General features: G+C 36.4%; 1 protein-coding gene across 1 annotated transcript in view; it reads right to left on the bottom strand.

Moving 5' to 3' along the window:
• The window catches only part of LOC135155235 (uncharacterized), a 42,237-nt gene that overhangs the window by 14,276 nt on the left and 6,932 nt on the right, over positions 1-21,029 (bottom strand). The window contains exons 2-7 of the mRNA XM_064104143.1: positions 19,696-19,709; positions 16,583-16,927; positions 15,926-16,243; positions 1,411-1,479; positions 1,117-1,170; positions 299-580 (exon numbers count right to left, since the gene is read on the bottom strand). Of these exons, the coding sequence (XP_063960213.1) occupies positions 299-580; positions 1,117-1,170; positions 1,411-1,479; positions 15,926-16,243; positions 16,583-16,927; positions 19,696-19,709 (1,082 nt within the window). The remainder of the gene's footprint in view (positions 1-298; positions 581-1,116; positions 1,171-1,410; positions 1,480-15,925; positions 16,244-16,582; positions 16,928-19,695; positions 19,710-21,029) is intronic.

Below are 21,029 nucleotides of genomic sequence, written 5' to 3'. Positions count from 1 at the left end.
GCAAATAAAAAAAAAATATATATATATATATATTTGGAGGTAAGCTATTTAAATTGGCCGTTTTGGCAATTATAAGTTTAGGAACTACATGGATGCAATCATCATAAGTTACAGAGCCAAGGTTGCAATATGGGCCAGCTTAAGGTAAGGTTTTGAACAACTTTTTAGTCGGTCTGTTAAAAAAAGACTTTCAGCAAATAATGCTTCGTGGAATTGATCGGAAGATTTTATCAATGAATGGAATATCAAAATGGGGAAATTGTAAAACATATATTTGGGGTGTCTGTTTTAACCTTACCTCTTAATTTGTCAACTACTGAATTCCAGCCAGCTTTGCTACATGCCTCTAGACAGGCTTCTTTCTGGGAGTTCCCAACGTAATTTGCTTTCCAGTCACAAAACCTGTCATAATAATTTCCATTAGTGCCTGTTGGTGTCTTTGAACAGGTTCTGCTTCCACTGGTCGACAGTGAAATTTCTTGCATCAGACTTTGAAGAGCCTCTTCAAATTTGGCATCTTTGATGCCTTCTTTGGTACCAAACTCCACCAATTTCCACAGCTCAATGTATGAAATAAGATCTATAGGTGGGTGTAAAGTGAGGAAATTATATTGAAGCTGATTCATACATTTCTCTCCACAAATTCTTTCAATAGGCACATGTGCAATATTGAATTGAAATTTTTGAGCACTTTCAAAGCTAAAAAAGTATTTACTTTTCATTTTAAAGATCAAGTTTTGGTTACCTGCCCAATTGATATTGTGAATATAAACCTACTTCTTCATATTGTGTTTTTTCTGTTTCAGCCTCAACAATTAAGGCAAACTTGTTAGGTATGTAACATTATGTAAAGCCTAATGCGGGATCAACTGTATTTCCGCCATATTCACAACTTTACAAAAAAATCATAATTTCATTTGGTTTGGAATTCTATTAAATACCCTCGATCAGGTTAAGCATTTTTTAACCCTTTTCTATCCACTTTGACAGTCTGTATTTCATTCACATTCTGTTTCAATCAACTTAAGACTCAATAACTATTGTTAAATGACATACAACTATGTACAGTACACCTTTAAATAGTTCATATAAAAATATTGTAAAAAAAAATCTTACCATGTCTTTGGGGATTATAGACCATAACCATGGTTGGAACCTTGTCGTATTTTCCTATAAAGAAAAACAGATTTAAAAAAAAAATCAGCACTACAGACAACTAGTCGCTACCCAACATCAATGATGTTCATTTCTTTCATTAAACTATTTTAAATCTCAGGCACATGATGTTCCAATGACTTATTTCGTTCATGAGCAATATAATCACTTTTTAAACTAATTATCAACTTTCTATTGAAAATAAAGTCTTTCGTGATGAAGAAAAAATACAAATTAAAAAAAGACATTACTTACGTTTATTCCGTCTCTTTACCACATATACTGTGATGAAAACACTTGTGACTGCAAGTAATAGTATTATTGCTGAAATATAAGATAAAGTTAATTGAAATAATCAGTATGAGCATTTCTATGTACGATGTTTTATAAGCTGTACATTCACGCAATTTCTATATTACCTAAAACATAAATGAAGTTATGTATGAAACACGTTCCATAAAATGTTCCAAATAAAACAATGTCCTTCGCTAAATTCAGTTAAAGTAAAATGAAAATCTTACCTTCTAAATATGTATAATTCACCATGTTCTCAATGAATAAGCTTGTCTGCTCTATGTAAACGTATGCTTTTAGATTTTTATTGTATTTTAGTTGAAATCTATGCTTCTTGCAATCTAATAAGTTAATTGCATGATGTTTCAGTAATAAAATGTTAATCAGGAAGTAGCCTAGATAGGTCTATTTGGATTTTGCTACTCCCTCACACCACATTCATTACACTATTATTTTGTCATGATTTTTACAATATTTATTATTTACTCCATTACTATGGAATAATTTTGATTTGATCTCGATGTATTGTATCTTGTATGTTTTATTTTTAGAGATTTGAAATAAATGAATTTGAATTGCTTCTTTAAATGCTAGACTCTTCAGATTTGGAAATTTACATGCATTTCCATGAGTTTATTTTGTCCAGCTTATTCCTATATATGTACCCATTTTATTTTTAATTTGATTGTTAAAATCATTAGACCGTGACCAAGATGAGGCAATACAGGAAAGGCTTGTTACAACCTATAATGTCGCACCAACGCATAATGTCGCAGCAACGCATAATGTCGCAGATTGCGACATTCCCGACCTTTCGTTTGAGGACGCGCACGCTTATTTACGACGGTAGTTGATTTTGGAAGAGACTCTTTGGGCCCGTCATCATGGTCGTAAAACTCTGTACTGCAATGCAAATTGTGTGACATGAGATTTTTTTTCGTTTTGCATCTGCGACGGAAACATTCAATATGCGATTCGTGTGCAAAATTCTGGTTGCTACTATGGTAACAGCGATATATCCGATTGAGGACGACTTTCCAAAGCCACATTTGACTCCTCCTAGAGCTCGAGAGGCCACCGGGGGGCCCACTTCCATTGATTAGTGGATACCAGGAGCAACCACGCGTAAAAGGGGACAGAGTGGGCAAGTACGTTACGTATATATAGGCCTATGTAACGTTATAAGTGTGTCAAAACGATGTTTAAAATGCTGAAAAAGGGATATATATCCAATACTTGTAGGGTTTCACAAGCCAAATACTTGTTAAGAGATGCATTTTCATAATCTGAAAAATAATTGCTTTCCTTGTTTAGGGTATTTTTCGAAACTGCATGGTCGTGCCTGGTATCCACTCATCAAAGGAAGTGGTCCCCCCGAAATTTGAATCTAATCCCCCATTTGTGGAGAAAGTAAAACATAATGCCCATTACATCGTGTGCGAGAGGCATATCGTTTGTGTAGAAGGAGTAAACAATAGAAACAAAAGAAACAAAAAGAAACAGTTCAAACGTATTGCATATGCTGTGCACATATCAACGCACGCGAAATGTTCGGCTGGAGAGGTTGATCTGACCCATGAAATCAATTGCCAGTGATCCACCAATAATCCACATTAAATGTAATATCGATTCGATGGACTGTAATGATCTATATCTAAGCCTTCATTCAGTAAGTTTTTCCTAACTCAACATGTACTCGATTTGTTTGAAAAAACACTTTCTTATCCATGTCATAATCTATTTTAGGTCCTGCATTTCGAATATCTCCAGCCATCAGTCGTAATTTACATGCATGTATGGTGCGGGTGTCGCGGAAAAGGATTTTGCACACGAAAGGCAGATATGTGGGGCCTGTAACCCCCCTGTAACACAAAGCTTAGCATTGATTGTAGAGCAGTTTTCTACGTTTGATTCTATTGACTATAATGCACAATCAATCTTAAAAATCAAGTGTATGATTAAGCGTTAACTTTTGCGTTAGGGGACCCTAATATTAGCGTCCGTGAGGATTGCGAAAGGTCCCAATTATGCCAAGGGCGTCAGACGCATAATCCCGACCTTTCGTTTGAGGACGCGCACGCTTATTTACGACCGTCGGTAGTTGATTTTGGAAGAGACTTTTTGGGTCCGTCATCGTGGTCGTAAAACTCTGTCCTGCAATGTATATTGTTTGACATGAGATTTTTTTTTTTCGTTTCGCATCTGCGACGGAAACATTCAATATGCGTTTCGTGTGCAAAATTCTGGTTGCTACTATGGTAACAGCGATATATCCGATTGAGGACGACTTTCCAAAGCCACATTTGACCCCTCCTAGAGCTCGAGAGGCCGCCGGGGGGCGAAATTATTTTTCCCACCGAGTTCTGGACCAACATATGAATATTCATGAATTGCGTCTTCTGATTAAGAGTACGCATGCGCGTGGACTTTGCCTCGACCAGTGCCGGTCGTAAGCATTCACGTTTAGTTGCTCAGAATGAATTAGCATCGTCAAATTACCGGTTACATAGGCCTCACAGGCTTAGATCTATATATATAGCAACGTATTTGTTTTTGTGTCAATATGGTTTCAAGAAATAATAATTAATAAGAAAAATAATAATGGTATAATTAATAATTATTAATATTATCAGTAAGTATTAATGATTGATTAACTGCTTAAAAAAATAATTAAGATTTACCCTTTCCTAACTAAGGGTATGTGGTGCGCCCTGTTTCTTTTATAACCTTTTGAATATAACTTTATTATTTTGTTAGTATTCTTTATTCTGTTTTTTAAGGTAAAATAAGTGTAGAAGATACAAGAAATGAGAATTAAAATATAAAAGTGGTTGTAAGCAGAAAAAATATGAAAACTGACAAGAGTCCTAAAAATGATTCATTTTCAGTTTAAGCATTTGAAAATTTTAGCTCGCGCTTTGTGCTCTCTTGTCCCCCCCCCCCCCCCCTAAATAAAAATTCCCTGTAGGATTTTTTTTTTTCAAATGAAATATGCCCTTTTTTAAAAAGAAATATACCTTATTTAATAATAAAACATAATACATTTTAGGTTCGAAAATCACAGATTTTGAATCGTGCTTGCATCAATTATTGTTTAGTACATGCAGTACTAATCCTGCTCATGGTTACAAAAATGTATAAAATGTTGCTTTATGGTTGGAATATCACAAATTTTTGGCTTGCTTCCTGCACTCGCATCAATTATTGTACTCGTTCTCTTTCCGTTCACAAAAAAAATGCTGAGAATGTCCAGTTTTCAGGTTGGAATATCACAAATTTTTGAGCTCGCGTTTTGCGCTCGCATTATTTTTATTGGTGAGTATGTATCCTATTTAAAATGCAGTAATTAACTGCTTCCTTTACTGGTCAGTATATCAAAAAAATTTAGGTAGCGTAAAGTTATTTTTTAGTTAGATAGACATCTTTTTCATGATTACAAAACCAGCTCAGAATATTTAATTTCTATGTCTTATTACACGACATGTCAAGAAGTTTTAGCTGGTGGTTTGCGCTGGCAACATTGCGCAAGGATGCTTAGCCCCATAATTGACCATAAATCAAGTTTTACAACTTCAGAATTGATTTTTTTTTCAAAACCGCTTGCTCGCAAGGCTTTGTCACTGAGAAGCAAAACCTAAATCAAAATATCTATCTCATAATTAAAAATCATTTTAGAAAGCCTTTGTTCAACTTAATTTCTACAAAACACACAATTACTTCACGCAGTTCATAATCTCATTTTGAAAATACATGTAATCGCCTAGAAAAATTATGGATTATGTGTACACAGGTAACTATAATTATTTTAATATATCTCCATCATGAAATTATTTTTGTTTTAAATGTGCAAAGGTTAAATTTTTTCTTGCTCAGTCCCCTCGCTCACATACATTTTACTATGTGTGTTGTCTGCCGCCTAAGTATTGTTAGTTCATTGTTCTGTATATCGTAAATTTGAAATGCCTTGGCCGTGAGGTTTTCAGGCCTTGGCCTTGGGTTTCCACGCCGTGGCCTTTGGTATTGAAGCCTTGGCCTTGGAGGTTTGAGCCTTGACTACAACGCTGAATAGCCGACTAATGCCAATATGCCATGGTTAAATTCGAACTGGTTAATACCGAACTTTACGTTTAATTAGGTTTAGACAAATGTTAGCTTATTTTCCATGGTTTGTCTAGTCCGTATACAAAACCAGTCCTAGGTCTAAAAAAATTATCTTAGTTCGAGTCTAGTCTCTAGATCTAGACTCTGATCTACGCTGTATCAGCATGGAACCACTAGTTTACCAAGGGGGGGGGGGGCAGACTGCCCCTCTGACGAATCACAACTGATTCAGGGGACGTGCCCCCCCACTGAGAAATATCCTCCAAAAATTTTCCCCCCTTTTGGAAAATCTTAGGTACGCCAGTGCATCAGTGGCGTAGCTACGGGGGGTGCAGGGGGCACGTGCCCCCCTGAGAATCGGTGTGCACCCCCCCCCCCCCCCCCCACAAAAAAAATTGGCAGAGCAAAAAAAGGGGAAAGAAGAAAAGAAAAAAGAAAAGAAGAATAAAGACAGAAGAAAACAAAAGAAGAGGAAAATAAGGGGAGGAAGGCGAGTGAATGAAATAATGTGAGGGGAAGACTTGAAAAAAAAATCTTTCATGTTACTATGCTTGCGCTTTGTGCCAGAATTGCCTGTTCGATGAGATTCATATCTTGCTCAATAGGCTGATATGGAACAAATTTTTAAATCAATATAAAAAACATATTTTAGCTCGGACTTCGTTCGAGCTTTCATTATTTTTTTTTATTTACAAATTTAAGTGCTCTGTAAAATGTCCATTTTATGGTCTACATATTTTAAGCTCATGCTGCGTGGCCACATTGTTTGATTTGCCAAGTTCATAATGTCTACGTGTATTCCATAATGTTCCATTAAACAAATGTATTCAGAATGCCCAGATTCTAGGTCTAAATCTAAAACATGCGCGATAGCCTGCATGTTCTTTATTTAAAATGTACTTAAATTATCCAGTTTCACATCAGAATATCAAGAATGTCTGCTCACGCTTTACAATCGCATTATTAATGATACCAATTAACTATATCATATTTATGATTACAAAAATCAATAGAGTGTCCTGCTTTAAGGTCTAAAATCTCAAATTTCTTCCTCTCGCACTTCGCGCTCGCATCAATTGTTTAGTTACATACATATCCCATTTATTAATACAAAAAGTGCTTAGATTGTATCGTTAGAATGGAGAATCTATTTATAGTGCAATTTGTTTGCAATTTTAAGCTTAACAGCACTGTAAGTTCTTAAATGGCGTAAAAGATAACAAAATCCCAATCTAAACAATGTAAAATTTCAGTAACAAACTACTAACGTACAATAAATGCTGCACATTATTCAAAATCCATGTCATTTTCACAAAAATTTGCAGAGTTGTAGAGAAAGGTATACCTAAGAGATACAAACATTAAAAAATAGGGGTTCATGTGCTTGTTTTTAAACTATCAGCATTTTTATTAGAGCAAATGTGCTTTTTAAAACACCAAAAATGCGCCGAATGCTTTGTATCTATGTGAAGAAAAAATCAAAACCACTCTATCATTTATTCGATCTCGGGGTAATATTCGTGATTCTTGGCAGCACTGCAGAGTAAAGTATTTTGAAATCGTAGAGAATTTATTTTTTGAATGGTTAATGGAATAATTCAATTTTTAGCTTCATGAAATAACACATCAGATCTGCAGTTAAAGTGCAGGAGATGAGAAAAATCAGCTTCAAACCCAGAGCTAATTAATCACCTGTTCATTCATTGTGACGTCAGCGCGTAGAGTGTAAACTATGCGCAGATCATAATGCGCACAAACATAACTGTGCAACGTCCTTAAGGGTACCGGTAATTTGACGATGCTAATTCATTCTAAGCAACGTGAATGCTTACGACCGGCACTAGCTGGTCGAGGTCGAGGTCGAAGTCCACGCGCATGCGTACTCTCAAACCGAAGACGCAAGTCATGAATATTCATATGTTGGTCCAGAACTCGGTGGGAAAAATAATTTCGCCGCCGGCGGGGGGGGGGGCCACTTCCATTGATTAGTGGATACCAGGAGCGACCAGGCGTAAAAGGGGACAGAGTGGGCAAATACGTTACGTACATGTATAGGTCTATGTAACGTTATAAGGGTGTCAAAACGATGTTTAAAAATGCTGAAAAAAATATATATATCCAATACTTGTAGGGTTTCACAAGCCAAATACTTGTTAAGAGATGCATTTTCATAATCTGGAAAATAATTGCTTCCCTTGTTTAGGGTACTTTTCGAAACTGCATGGTCGTGCCTGGTATCCACTCATCAATGGAAGTGGTCCCCCCGGAATTTGAATCTAAAAATCCCCCATTTCTGTGGAAAGTAAAACATAATGCCCATTACATCGTGTGCGAGAGGCATATCGTTTGTGTAGAAGGAGTAAGCAAAAGAAACCAAAAAAAAGAAACGAGTTCAAACGTATTGCATATGCTGTGCACATAACAACGCAAGCGAAATATTCGGCTGGAGAGGTTGATCTGACCCATGAAATCAATTGCCAGTGATCCACCAATAATCCACATTAAATGTAATATCAATTCGATGGACTGTAATGATCTATATCTAAGCCTTCATTCAGTAAGTTTTTCCTCCCTCAATATGTACTCGATTTGTTTGAAAAACCACTTTCTTATCCATGTCATAATCTATTTTAGGTCCTGCATTTCGAATATCTCCCGCCATCAGTCGTAATATACATGCATGTATGGTGCGGGTGTCGCGGAAAAGAATTTTGCACTCGAAAAGCAGATCTGTAGGGCCTGTAACCCCCCTGTAACACAAAGCTTAGCATTGATTGTAGAGCAGTTTTCTACGTTTGATTCTATTGACTATAATGCACAATCAATCTTAAAAATCAAGTGTATGATTAAGCGTTAACTTTCGTGTTAGGGGACCCTAATATTAGCGTCCGTGAGGATTGCGAAAGGTCCCAATCATCGTGAAAAGGGGGCCTTAAATGGGAAATTTTAGGAAAATTACAGATGAGTCCGTCACCTGCATTTTAATTGTACCGTACCTGATATCTATTTACCCGAGATATGCGAGTTTCCATGTTAAACTGCATTTGCGAATCAAGCCAGTCACCAAGGTCATAGATTACTTGAGTGTTTCAAACTGTTATCCAATTTGTGTTTAGTTTTTGCGCTTAAATAGGTGTTCCAAATGATAAGAAACCCAGTTTTGCTATTATTGTGTCTCAACTAACTGCTCAACACAATCTACATGGCTATTCATGTCCCCTGACTAGGCTGTAGGAAATGAATGATTGATTGTCATATGCATAACAGTGACAAGTTTCCTTGTGAGAATATGCTTTGATGACGAGAAAATCCTATCACAATATTGAGGGAAAGGAGGGATTTGAGCCGAGAACTTTGAGGAATGCCCATTTTTTTAATTACCACTGAGGATCTAGCCCCTTTTTCAAACAAACTGAAATGGATCTAACCCCTTTGAATAAAAAAAAATCTTTGTCATTTGTAATCACGTTTTAATTGGAATTTTAACTTTTCTTTCCTATCATCAGAGTGACTAAAAATCTATACATTGCAAAAAGGGTTAGGTCCTGTCTAGAACATTCCAAGAAAAAAAAGTCATATTTTTTCTATTCCCCCATATTGTAATATTCTTATCCGAAATTAATTGTCATGATACCCTACTATATGAACATAAATTGGGTATAGAATAAATCTGCCTGGCTTCATAATCTTTCCTCAAAGTTACGTATATTGATCTAGCCCCTTTTGCAAACAAACTGAAATTGATATAACCCCTTTTGAAAAACAAAATCTTTGCCATTTTTGTTCACTTTTTAATGGGAATTTCAACTTTTTATATCATCTTCTACAGAGCGTATCCAAAAAAAAACGGGACAGTTTTGAAAAGTCTGTCAAAATTTTGTTTCTAATCATGATGTCTATGTTGTTAAAAGATGATCTGGGGGCTTATCTTTCAAATGCCATTACGAAATATCGGTTTCGTTCATGCTTGAGCTAACACGGAACACTTTTGTGAGGGATCCAAAAAAGGCTTGCGCCAAATTGAATGAAAACTAGCAAGGAGTCTGATGATCAATATTTTATGATTTTCTGGCATTTGGCGCAAGCCTTTTTTTTAATCCCTCACAAAAACGTCGTGTGTTCCCTCAAGCATGAACGAAGCTTATACATCAGAGCATCTATTAACATAAAAAATATCAAAATGTAGACATCATAATTTGAAACAAAATTTTGATAGACTTTTCAAAACTGTCCCGGTTTTTTTTTGTGTGTGTTTTGATACGAACTGTAGAGCTACTAAAAATCTATACAATATAAAAAATGATGAAAAATTGATTTAACCCCTTTTGCAATTGAGCTCTTCAAAAATAAAATTGATTATTAATACCTTTAGCTAAAAAGGTCTCCTTGCTCATTGATAATTTAGTTATCAACTCAATGAGGTGTAACAAGATCCTCTACTGTCATGCTCAACAAGGACTTTGGTACATAGGTCCTTTTGATTTAAACTATTACCAGTGATACAGTCGGTGGAATACTTATATAGAATTCGCCTTATTAATTACAAATTATTTCTAGACGTCTGAAAAGCATTTAGATCATAGCCAGACTTAGCTTTTCTCCATTGTCTTTCTTTCAATCGTCGCTTCTAGTTATACATTTCTATCCGTCGGCGATTATCTAATTGACAACATGGGTTGTAGTCCAGTAGATATGTGAAAAAGATGCTCGGATTTGGCAGAAAGTGTGAAATTTGGCATACAGGGGTATTTTTGGGCGCTGATTTCAAAAATTGCCGGCCCCAAGCGATTTGACCATTGGGTCGGCCGCCATTCTGAAATCCAAGATGGCCGCCATGAAAAATCATTAAATGTCATTTTCTTGAGTTTTACATGGCATGTGACACTGAAATTTGGCATATAGGGGTATTTTGAGGCACTGATTTCAAATATTGCCGGCCCCCAGCAATTTGACCATTTGGCCGGCGGCAAAATGGCCGCCATCTTGGAATCCAAGATGGCCGCCATGATATTTTTTGCAATCATTTTCTCAAGTTTTATATGAACTGCGGTATTGAAATTTGGCATATAGGCTTAATTTGGGGTGCTGATTTCAAATATTGCCGGCCCCAAGTGATTTGACCATCGGGTCGGCCGCCATTTTGAAATCCAAGATGGCCGCCATGAAAAATCATTAAATGTCATTTTCTTGAGTTTTTCATGTCATGTGACACTGAAATTTGGCATAAAGGGGTATTTTGAGGCACTGATTTCAAATATTGCTGGCCCCCAGCAATTTGACAATTTGGTCGGCGGCAAAATGGCCGCCATTTTGAAATCCAAGATGGCCGCCATGAAAAATCATTAAATGTCATTTTCTTGAGTTTTACATGATAGGCGACACTGAAATTTGGCATGTAGGGGTATTTTGAGGCACTGATGTCAAATATTGCCGGCCCCCAGCAATTTGACCTCCAGGTCAGCAGCAAAACGGCCGCCATCTTAAAATCCAAGATGGCCGCCATGAAAGATAATTTGCTCAAGTCTTACGTATGGCCTGTAACACTTTAAATTTGGAAAAAAAACTTGATCTTTGCATCCTTGATCGATGAAAAGAACATAGTAAATAGATGCTATTTTGAATTCCAATATGGTTACCAAGTTTAAATGATGTTCAACATTATAATGGTGAGTCAAACCCATTGCATTGGCACTGAAAACAAATCCAACACAACCACATCTTTGTCCATTGCAAGGAATTTGGCATCCTTAATTGCTGATATAGATGTTACGTAAGTATGAAGCACCATAAATACACAAACCAGCTAGCTTCTTCTGCAGTTACACATTTGAAGTGGCTTTGGTTGAATAATAACCATCCGGAACAATCATTTTCTGTTGAGAGGCTTTAAATTATTTCTTTGAGTTTTATATGATCTGCATTATTGCACTTGGACAAATCGATGGAGTGTGGGGTGCTTATTTCAAATATTGCTGGCCCTCAGCGATCTGATCCTGAGTCAGAGGCAAAATGTCAGCCATCTTGAAATCCAAGATGGCTGCCATGAAAAAGATCATTGAAAAAAAATCACTTTATCTAGTATCACGTAACTTATTATTTTAAAGTTTGGCATCTAGGGATATTGAAATTGCCCCCAGTAATCTGTCCAACAGATATGCTGCAAAATGGCCACCATCTTGAAATCTAGAGAGGGTAGACTGTCATGAAAATTCATTAAAATAATTTTCTTGGTTTTAAACAATTTGAGGCACTGCATTTTAGAAATACAGGCAGGATTTTGGCCCGCTGGTTTTAGAATATTGCTCCAATAATTGCAATATTTTATTACAAATCAACATGAAGAAAACTGCTCCAGACTTGAAGTACTGATGGTTATATAGTAGTATGATGATGATGATGATGATGACGATGAAATGAAATTAATATTAATAATGGATGATAATAATACATATTTTATTGTTCAAAATAGAATTCAGTAACAGAAATGCTCCGAAAATTTATTTTGCCCATACCCTGTAGATCGTGAGCCCGGCAGCAACTTAGCAGCGCGACATCGGACGTTGCTCTATCCTTTAAAAAGGGAGTACACCCCAGAGAAAAGTTTGTTGTAAAAACAAAAGAAAATATGATATAAAAAAGATATTGGTGGATCCATCAAAGATATTAGAATTTTAAGTTTTGATTTGTGACGTCATATAGGCTACTGTACGAGCAGCTTTCCCATTATGTTGCGTGATATAAAATGCATAAATGGTTCATCATGGGTATTTTTTTTTCTTCCTGGAGCGGGTGTGAAATCATTTGTTTGTTGATATACTGAGGGTCCAATAAAAAAACATTTCATTTTTTTGAGGAGGCTACATTTCATCGATTTTTGTACTATAAGAAACATGGGGGAACTGCTTGCATCTGACGTCACAAACGCACCAAATGAAATTCCAATAGCTTTTTAAATATTTGATGGAATTTCCTCAAACCTTCAATATTTTTTTTCATTACTTATTCTGTTATTGTTTCAATAAACTTTTTGTCAGGTTGAACTTCCCCTTTAATTCGTTGACCGCCAAACAGGTTAGGAGCAGCTCCCCTTTTCTAACATCTTTTGGTCTGATGCTGTCGGAGCTTGAACTCCCGATCTCCCGATTGAGAGGCGAACATGCTCCCATTGTCAGATTGTCGAACACACGATGATTATCCAAAAATGCCAGATGTCAAAATAATACCTACATTATAATTATGATACTTGATTTTGTTTAATGATTTTTTTATGGCAGCCATCTTTGATTTCAAGATGGCTGCCATAAATTGGATGAACATTACTGGATTCGAGAGAAGTCTATGGAGATCACAGGGAAATCTCAGTTGTGGGCGATGCCGTCGAACTTAACACACGAGTAGAAAGCAACTCGGACGCCAAAAGAAAGCTTATTTTCTTCTCTTTTGACTGATGATACATATATTACTCACCATTATAATGTTGAACATCATTCAAACTTGGTAACCATATTGGAATTCAAAATATCATCTATTTACTATGTTCTTTTCATTGATCAAGGATGCAAAGATCAAGTTTTTTTCAAAATTTTAAGTGTTACAGGCCATACGTAAGACTTGAGCAAATTATCTTTCAACGCGGCCATCTTGGATTTTAAGATGGCGGCCGTTTTGCTGCTGACCTGGAGGTCAAATTGCTGGGGGCAGGCAATATTTGACATCAGTGCCTCAAAATACCCCTATATGCCAAATTTCATTGTCGCCTATCATGTAAAACTCAAGAAAATGACATTTAATGATTTTTCATGGTGGCCATCTTGGATTTCAAAATGGCGGCCATTTTGCGGCCGACCAAATTGTCAAATTGCTGGGGGCCGGCAATATTTGAAATCAGTGCCTCAAAATACCCCTATATGCCAAATTTCAGTGTCACACGTCATGTAAAACTCATGAAAATGACATTAAAGATTTCTCATGGCGGCCATCTTGGATTTCAAAATGGCGGCCGACCCGATGGTCAAATCGCTTGGGGCCGGCAATATTTGAAATCAGCGCCCCAAAATACCCATGTATACCAATTTTTACACTTTCTGCCAGATCCGAGCATCTTGGCCATTTTTTGTCACATAACCGCTCCACTATTGAACAGTGAATAGGATGCATGGGATGACAGATCACGAATCTTGATGATCGACTAGTTTGACATTAGAGGCAGTAACAGAGTTTTGGGCACTTGGATTTTTTTTTGTCTGAGTAGTCAGTTTCGTATGGGTGTAATTGTGCTGATCTCATGAACATGAAGAAGTGACAATACCGACAACTATCACTATACAAAGAATACTCTTATTTGGGCATATTTTCCATTCTGAATTATGTCAGGTATGCCGACTTATTCATGTAATGCATCAGCATGGAAATGCCCTACGATTATTCCCATAACCTAATTGTCAATTCTCAAAAATATATCATGTACATGCCCTACCAATCAAGTGTACGGACAACAGCTGCTACTACAAGTCGACCCTTGTGATCCTCCCTGATCAAGTGAACTATCATTGTTCTGTCTCCAGCTTGCCCAACCAATCCTGATGCAACACATTCAAAGAGTGTTTCTGCTTTCCCATCTAATTCTGTCAAGATGCGTTTATTTCGTGTTCCATCGGTGTTATTCCAAACTAATGTTTCCAGAGAGTCAACTCTTAATGATCCGTGCATGAAGAACAGGTCAATATGTGGGTAGTATCCCCTCACTTCACATGTCAACATTGTTTGAGAACCGATTCGAAGAGTACAAGACGAGATCTCATGATCTCCCTCTGGACACTCTTTGATCAAAGGAAACGGCTCCATCGGATAAGCTATGAAGAATATTTGGCAAATGAATGAAGTATGGTCATGCCTGAAAGTATTTTTAGGACTTTCATTCTAATGCTACCCCCCCCCCCCCCTCTCTCTCTCTCTCTTTCTCTTTGAATAATTGAGTGGGTTTTAAACTACAGTGCTTATCAAAAAAAAAATTACACTTAGAAAAAATCCTGTAAAATTATACATTTGTAATATTCCGAAGAATTTTCCACATTTTATCAATGGTACAGATCGATTTATAAAGCAAATGATTATACAACTGTCGAAAAATATTTCCGCTTGAGTGAGCACCACTTTCTTTTGAAAAGTTAGTGAAAAATGATTTGCGCAGAACTTTGAAATAGTTATGCGAATAAAAGTAGACCTTAATCATGAAGAAGACGTGGAATTTAGCTAGTAAAATTGATTTGAAGATATATCTTTAACTGTTTAAAACTTGTTTCCTTGCCCAAAGCACTTCGAAGAGTGCATTGCGCCCCACCCCACTCCCCCACACATTGAGGCCATCGTGATGATATTTGCTTTACACTAAGCTGTGATTTACATGAAATGGCTTGGGCTTGATTTTCATTTTGTTAATCATTGCCAAGCTTGGAAAAAGTGTGGAGAAACAAGTATTAAATGAAAAATTAAATGTAAACCCACTTTAAATGACAAAAACTTAGTGAACAAAATGCTGGAGATGTCTGATATAAACTTTGTTCAGATTTAGTTATGTCCTCAGATCCAGCTGGCACAAAAAGGGTAAAGGTTGTGCTTAATAAGTGTCGAAATTTCAAATTGGGTGGCAAAAATGTTACAAAATGCCTGAATGTATCCATTTTAGTTCAATTGACTAAAAGTGTAAGGGAAATGTATGAGAAGTTTTTCGCGAGGTAAGTTTGATTTCGCCCTTTCCCCTTGACACAGCGTGAAAACGAGCATTTCTGCGCAAACAGATTTCTGCGAGCTTTGCAAAAATGGACAATGCTCACTAAAGTGCAACATTCTGTCAAAACATTTACTTTCATTGGATAGATGACACCCAAACCCAAGATTATATGTTTAAAAAAATTACCCACATGTTGTATCTTTTTTTAATTCCCAGGGCTTTTCCCAAGTGTAAACTTTTTTTTTATACGCACTATAGAACACAATTGTTATGTTTGGTTATCCATAATGCACCTAATTCGGCTTTAGGAGGTTCCTTTTCAAGAGAAGATGAATTACTGTCACTAAATACGGATTGACCTTGTCTTTTTTTAATGTGATTACGAACAGTATATTTAAATTTTCAATAGAATTGAAAGTGTGGAGGTGCCATTGCCGAGTGGTCTAAGGCGCCTGGCTAAACATGAAAAGTCTTGGGTTCGATCCCCGGCCGCGGCACCTATGCCCTTGAGTAAAGCATTTAATCTACGATGCTCTTTTATCCTGCTTTCAAATAAATGGGATTGCTATATGCATTATTGCTAACTGGGTGTGCAATTGTTTATAAAACAAATAGAAAGAATGTATTCACATATCCAGGACTTACTGAAAACATCAAGTGCTGTAGAATCATCGTATGAAGTTCCTGTGTCACGATCAGCAACCACACAGAGATAGAGACCTTCGTTTTGTATCGTTACATTGTAAATTACCAATGAATACTCCCTGCTGATGTTGAACATGTTTTGTTCATAACCAGATCCACCTCTGGTAATGACACTGTTAGACAAATCGATGAAGACGAGGGCCTCACCACTGCTTGTGACCCAGGAAACCTTCTTTGGTCTGATTTTCACTCGACATGGAACTCTCCCGGATTGGCCCACTTCAAGCTTGACGGAAGATTCCATCTCCAAGGCAACATCTATGAAGAATTAAATAGTTTCAAATCTTAAGAGACCAAAAAAATAAATAACCAATTTTTAAAGAAAAATTGAAACAACCTAAAGCAATTTATAGGATCCCTCTCAAGTTGTTTCGCAGAGCATACACCTACCGACAGACCTTCCCCCAATTATTATTTTCAAGTGAAGACAGGAGACTTTCAATGTGACAAAGAAATTTACAGCAAGGTACCAAGGTACCTTATAATTTTGACAGTTGTCATCATTTTTGTACACGAAATCATTCCCAGTGTCCTGTTTTGGCATCCGCAGTCTGCATCGGCAATAAAAAGCATAATTAGAAACAAAAACAAAGTTACCTGAAACTGTGACATCTGTGTAGTTGTCAACAAGAATCCCATCCTCGTTAGAAACCAAACAAATGAAGCGCCCTCTATCTGTTTGATTTACATATTTGATGATCAGAGAGTAGTTTTCGTCCATGTCACAGCTTCCGTCGTCATACCTAGGACCAGTCGTTTTGTCTTCAGGTGTCCATTGTATAAGGGTCGGTGAGGTCCAGATGTCATATCCTTTCTTCCAGAAGACCGCATAAGGAGATCCAGAGAAACGACATGTCAATATCCCCAAGTTGCCCTTTATCAGGGTTTTCTTCAGTTCGGTGTCTACTCCAGCGTCAGGTAATTCGTTAGATGTACCACGTCCTGGGAATAGGAAATTGATGAAGTCTTCAACTCTGTATTTTAGTTCTGTACAGTTTTGTCGACTGTGGTTCTTGCCATCCAACAAGGGGGGGGGGACTGGGGTAAACATATTTTTTCGTACCCCCTCCCCCAACACACACACACACACACAATGAAATAGGGATATAGGGGGAATAGGACAAAAAAGACACAAAGGAGAAGGAAAAAAGAGGAAGAAGAAGAAAAAAAGATTTATCACCCTTCCACAATGTTCCGCTATTGATTAACATAATATACCTTTAACATCGCATACATTCGTAATTCCGAAGCTTCGTTATTCCGAAGGTTCGGATATTCCGAAGGTTCGTTATTCCGAACGTTCGTAATTCCGAAGGTTCGTAATTCCGAAGGTTCGTTAGTCCGAAAACGAAATGAGGTTCGTAACTCCGAAGGTTCGTTAGTCCGAAAACGAAATGAGGTTCGTAATTCCGAAGGTTCGTTAATCCAAAAACGAAATGAGGTTCGTAATTCCGAAGGTTCGTTAGTCTGAAAACGAAATGATTAACGAACCCTAGTTCGTATTCGGACTAACGAACCTTCGGAACAACAAACCTTATTTCGTTTTCGGATTAACGAACCTTCGGAACAACGAACCTTATTTCGTTTTCAAATTAACGAACTTTATTTTGTTTTCAGATGAACGAACATCGAGGTATAGACAATTTAGGTGTTTCGGAATTCCGAACCTTCGGAATTACGAACCTTCAGAATTACGAAGTGTAACCTTTTTACACAATATATGACTGAATATCAACATAATTAATGCTTAAATATTGTTACATAAAGACAATAGTCGTTGATTTTTCATTGAATTTCATTAAAAAAAAATTTCCTGTGGTCGAACGAGCTCATATTTACAAAAGGAAGGCCAAATATATTTATCATAGAGTCAACCCATTTATTAAGGTTGTTTATTTGATATAGCTGATTGACAAAGGAGTATGAATGTGGTTGGTCATCTAACACTGATTCTAGGGCACCTGAACTAAACTTTCTTTGCCTGAATTAAGAAGAAACATCAATTACTTTAGAACTATTTTGACGGGCGGAAGAATTATCGCTTTTTACTGCTTCAGGAGATGAATTTGATTCCGTCAGGAGATATGTTCATATATGCCGATTGAATTTTAAACGTTGAGGTGTCCTTTCCTATTCGGATATGGAATATTAGATATATATCCTTTCCACAGGTAGTAAACATTTAACCTTCTAATTTCATTCGGGCGCGTCGTGGTCTAGTGGTTCTGATTCTCGCCTTTGAAACAGAGGGTCGTGGGTTCGAATCCCAGCCAGAAATTTATCTACACTGTGCTGCACTCGACCCAGGTGAGGTGAATGGGTACCCGGCAGGAGTAATTCCTTGCATGCACTGAGCGCTGGTGATTGTAGCTTGAGCTAAAGCCGGGGTAATAATAGCAGCGCTTTGTATCCTCAGGCAAAAAGCGCTTTATAAATCCAGCTATTATTATTATTATTATTATTATTATTCATCCTTATTTTTTTTTAAGTGCAATTTTAACATACGAGTCTATTGGAAATGTTTTACACTCGTGTAACCCCGTGATAAGCTCGATCACGCTCTCTCGCAGTCGTGTTTCCTACCCGCCTATTTCCCGTCTCCCCTGAAAGAAAACTGCTATAATGGTCCCAGTTTCCACCGAAAAAAACTGTTACATGAGCCTGTTCTTAGACGAACTAAATGTTTGGATTCACATAACTGGTTTATAGAGGTTAACCTATTTAGACACACAATGCTGCATACAAATGATTTTAACGATATGCAAATGCTGAAAAGAATAAGGTATCACAGCATTTTAATAAATAGTAATGATTATGAAAAATAACGCAATTAATCGTTAACGAATATAGGTTTTACTTTTGGGGCACCGGACTTTTTCATATTTTCTGAGTAACGAAGAATTTAGACCAACACTGTTCTTCAGAAACTTAAGAATAATGTCCTCTACTTACCAATTAATATTTGTACTAACAACATGGCACCTGCTAATATAAAAACTGCTTTTTTAGCCATAGTTCGTACCAGTTTTAACGTTTTCAACTGCTTAACCTGTTGCAGACAGACTCAGATTTCTACACAAGTAATTTCTTTCAAAGGATTGACATGGTTTATCTCTTGTAAATGAATATTAATATTGATTCAATGTATATACAAAGCTGATAATATTGTCAGAGTCCAAACTGTTGTAAACACGGGTGTCGGTCTATGTTTTGATTCGGTGGCAAAAAGTGAATATCTGAGCGCTGAAAAAAAAATACCATTGTGTATTATCTTTAATGGTTTTATAGAGCTTTCCAAACAATTTCATTGCTTTTAAAACATATCGGGATATTGGCTTTGCATATTATTAATTGTTGAAGTTGTCAAACTATGGGGGGCAAATCGATGTGTGGATGAAGACCAAAAATCAATTAAACCAAAAATCAATTTTAAAAATCTACAAATGTTGAACCGATATGCGCATTTGAATATTGTGATCACTGATGATATGGGCATCCCCCCATTGGAAATTCAACCAACACGTGTGATGTCATACTTGTACAACTTCATAATGACCTACTACAAATTTTACTAATTTTTATAAGGTTCACACATGGTAATAACTAGAAAAACTAAAGTGAATGATGTGTTTTATTAATGATTTTTTAACAATGCCAAATAGGCCTACATGGTTACAGATTATTATAAATATTTTTTGCAAAAGACTTACCTTTACATTTAGAGCTGTCAATAACAAAGAAAAAAGATAAACGATTCAAACATTAAATAATATTGATTGTGTTTCGCATTGGATTACCTTTTTATTTACAATATCAATTTTGGATTAAGAACTTAATGTAGGTGTTGATATTTAGAAAACATGAAAAAGAAAATCCATGTTTTATTATTTCGATATAAAAATCTGAAATAGGAATGCTCTGAAATCATTTTTTGTCACATGATTTCAAGCTTTTATTTAAAACAGACATCGTGAATTTCAATTTCACTTTTCTTTATTTACTTCCCAATCAAAAAAGAAAACTTCAAAAGGGGAATTTAATCAATTATAGTAATATATGAAGAAAAATGTAATGTTGAATAAGACATCAATCATGCTTTGTTTTCTTTTCATACTGTGCATTGAACCAGCCACTTTTTTACTTTCACAAAAAATGTTTGATAATAAAAAGTCTTCCATACTGAAATAGAAATGTGATTCATTTATTTATTTCGAAAAATACTAATTTAGACTTTGTACTATTCATTACGTGTGCAGTACTTTTAAACTAATTTTGAAGAGAAGTAAAATTTTGCTTATTTTTCTTATCAAAAATAGAGGTAGAGAAAATGATACGTTCAAATAAGACAAGACCAAGAGATATCTAGATGTCTCGTCGCCAAATCGATTTTTATATTGTATAATTTTATTTTCGCTTACAGATCATTATTGTAAAGTTATTTTTATCATTGGTATGTTTTGAATTTCGTAAACAAAATCCTCGACGAGGAGGAAAAAGAAATGTAACTGAGGCCCGGGGGGGCCACTTACATTGACGAGTGGATACCATGCGCGACCAAAAAAACACGTAAAAAGGATGTCTTTTTCACGATAGGGCACGTTACGTACGTAACGTGATAAGGGTGTCAAAAACACAAAAATAATGAAAAAAGGGTATCTATTTCGCTAGGACAATTACGTGTTTAGGGTCGAATTTGCGGGGATGATAAAACAAAATTAAAATGTTTTATAAAGGATGTCCTTTTTGCCCCAACACTTCGTGTTTAGAGTCCAATTTGCGCGAGGTGTAGAAGGTGGGGTCGTACTAAACCAAATAAGGTAAAGCCGACGACCGAAGGACCCGTAACAATAAAACATTCCTGTACTTGTTTAGGGGTTCATTTCAGGGAATATTTGCCAAGAGTATCGTTTTGTTTCCAATACTTGTTAAGGGTAGGGTTTCACACGCCAATACTTGTTAAGGGGTGCATTTTCAGAATATGGAAATTACGTGTTTAGGGTGCTTTTCGAGACCCCATGGTCGCGCATGGTATCCACTCGTGAAT

The sequence above is a fragment of the Lytechinus pictus genome, chromosome 8, assembly GCF_037042905.1.
Source record: "Lytechinus pictus isolate F3 Inbred chromosome 8, Lp3.0, whole genome shotgun sequence".
NCBI classification, from domain to species: Eukaryota; Metazoa; Echinodermata; class Echinoidea; order Temnopleuroida; family Toxopneustidae; genus Lytechinus; species Lytechinus pictus.
This window is presented reverse-complemented; position numbering and strand designations above follow the sequence as displayed.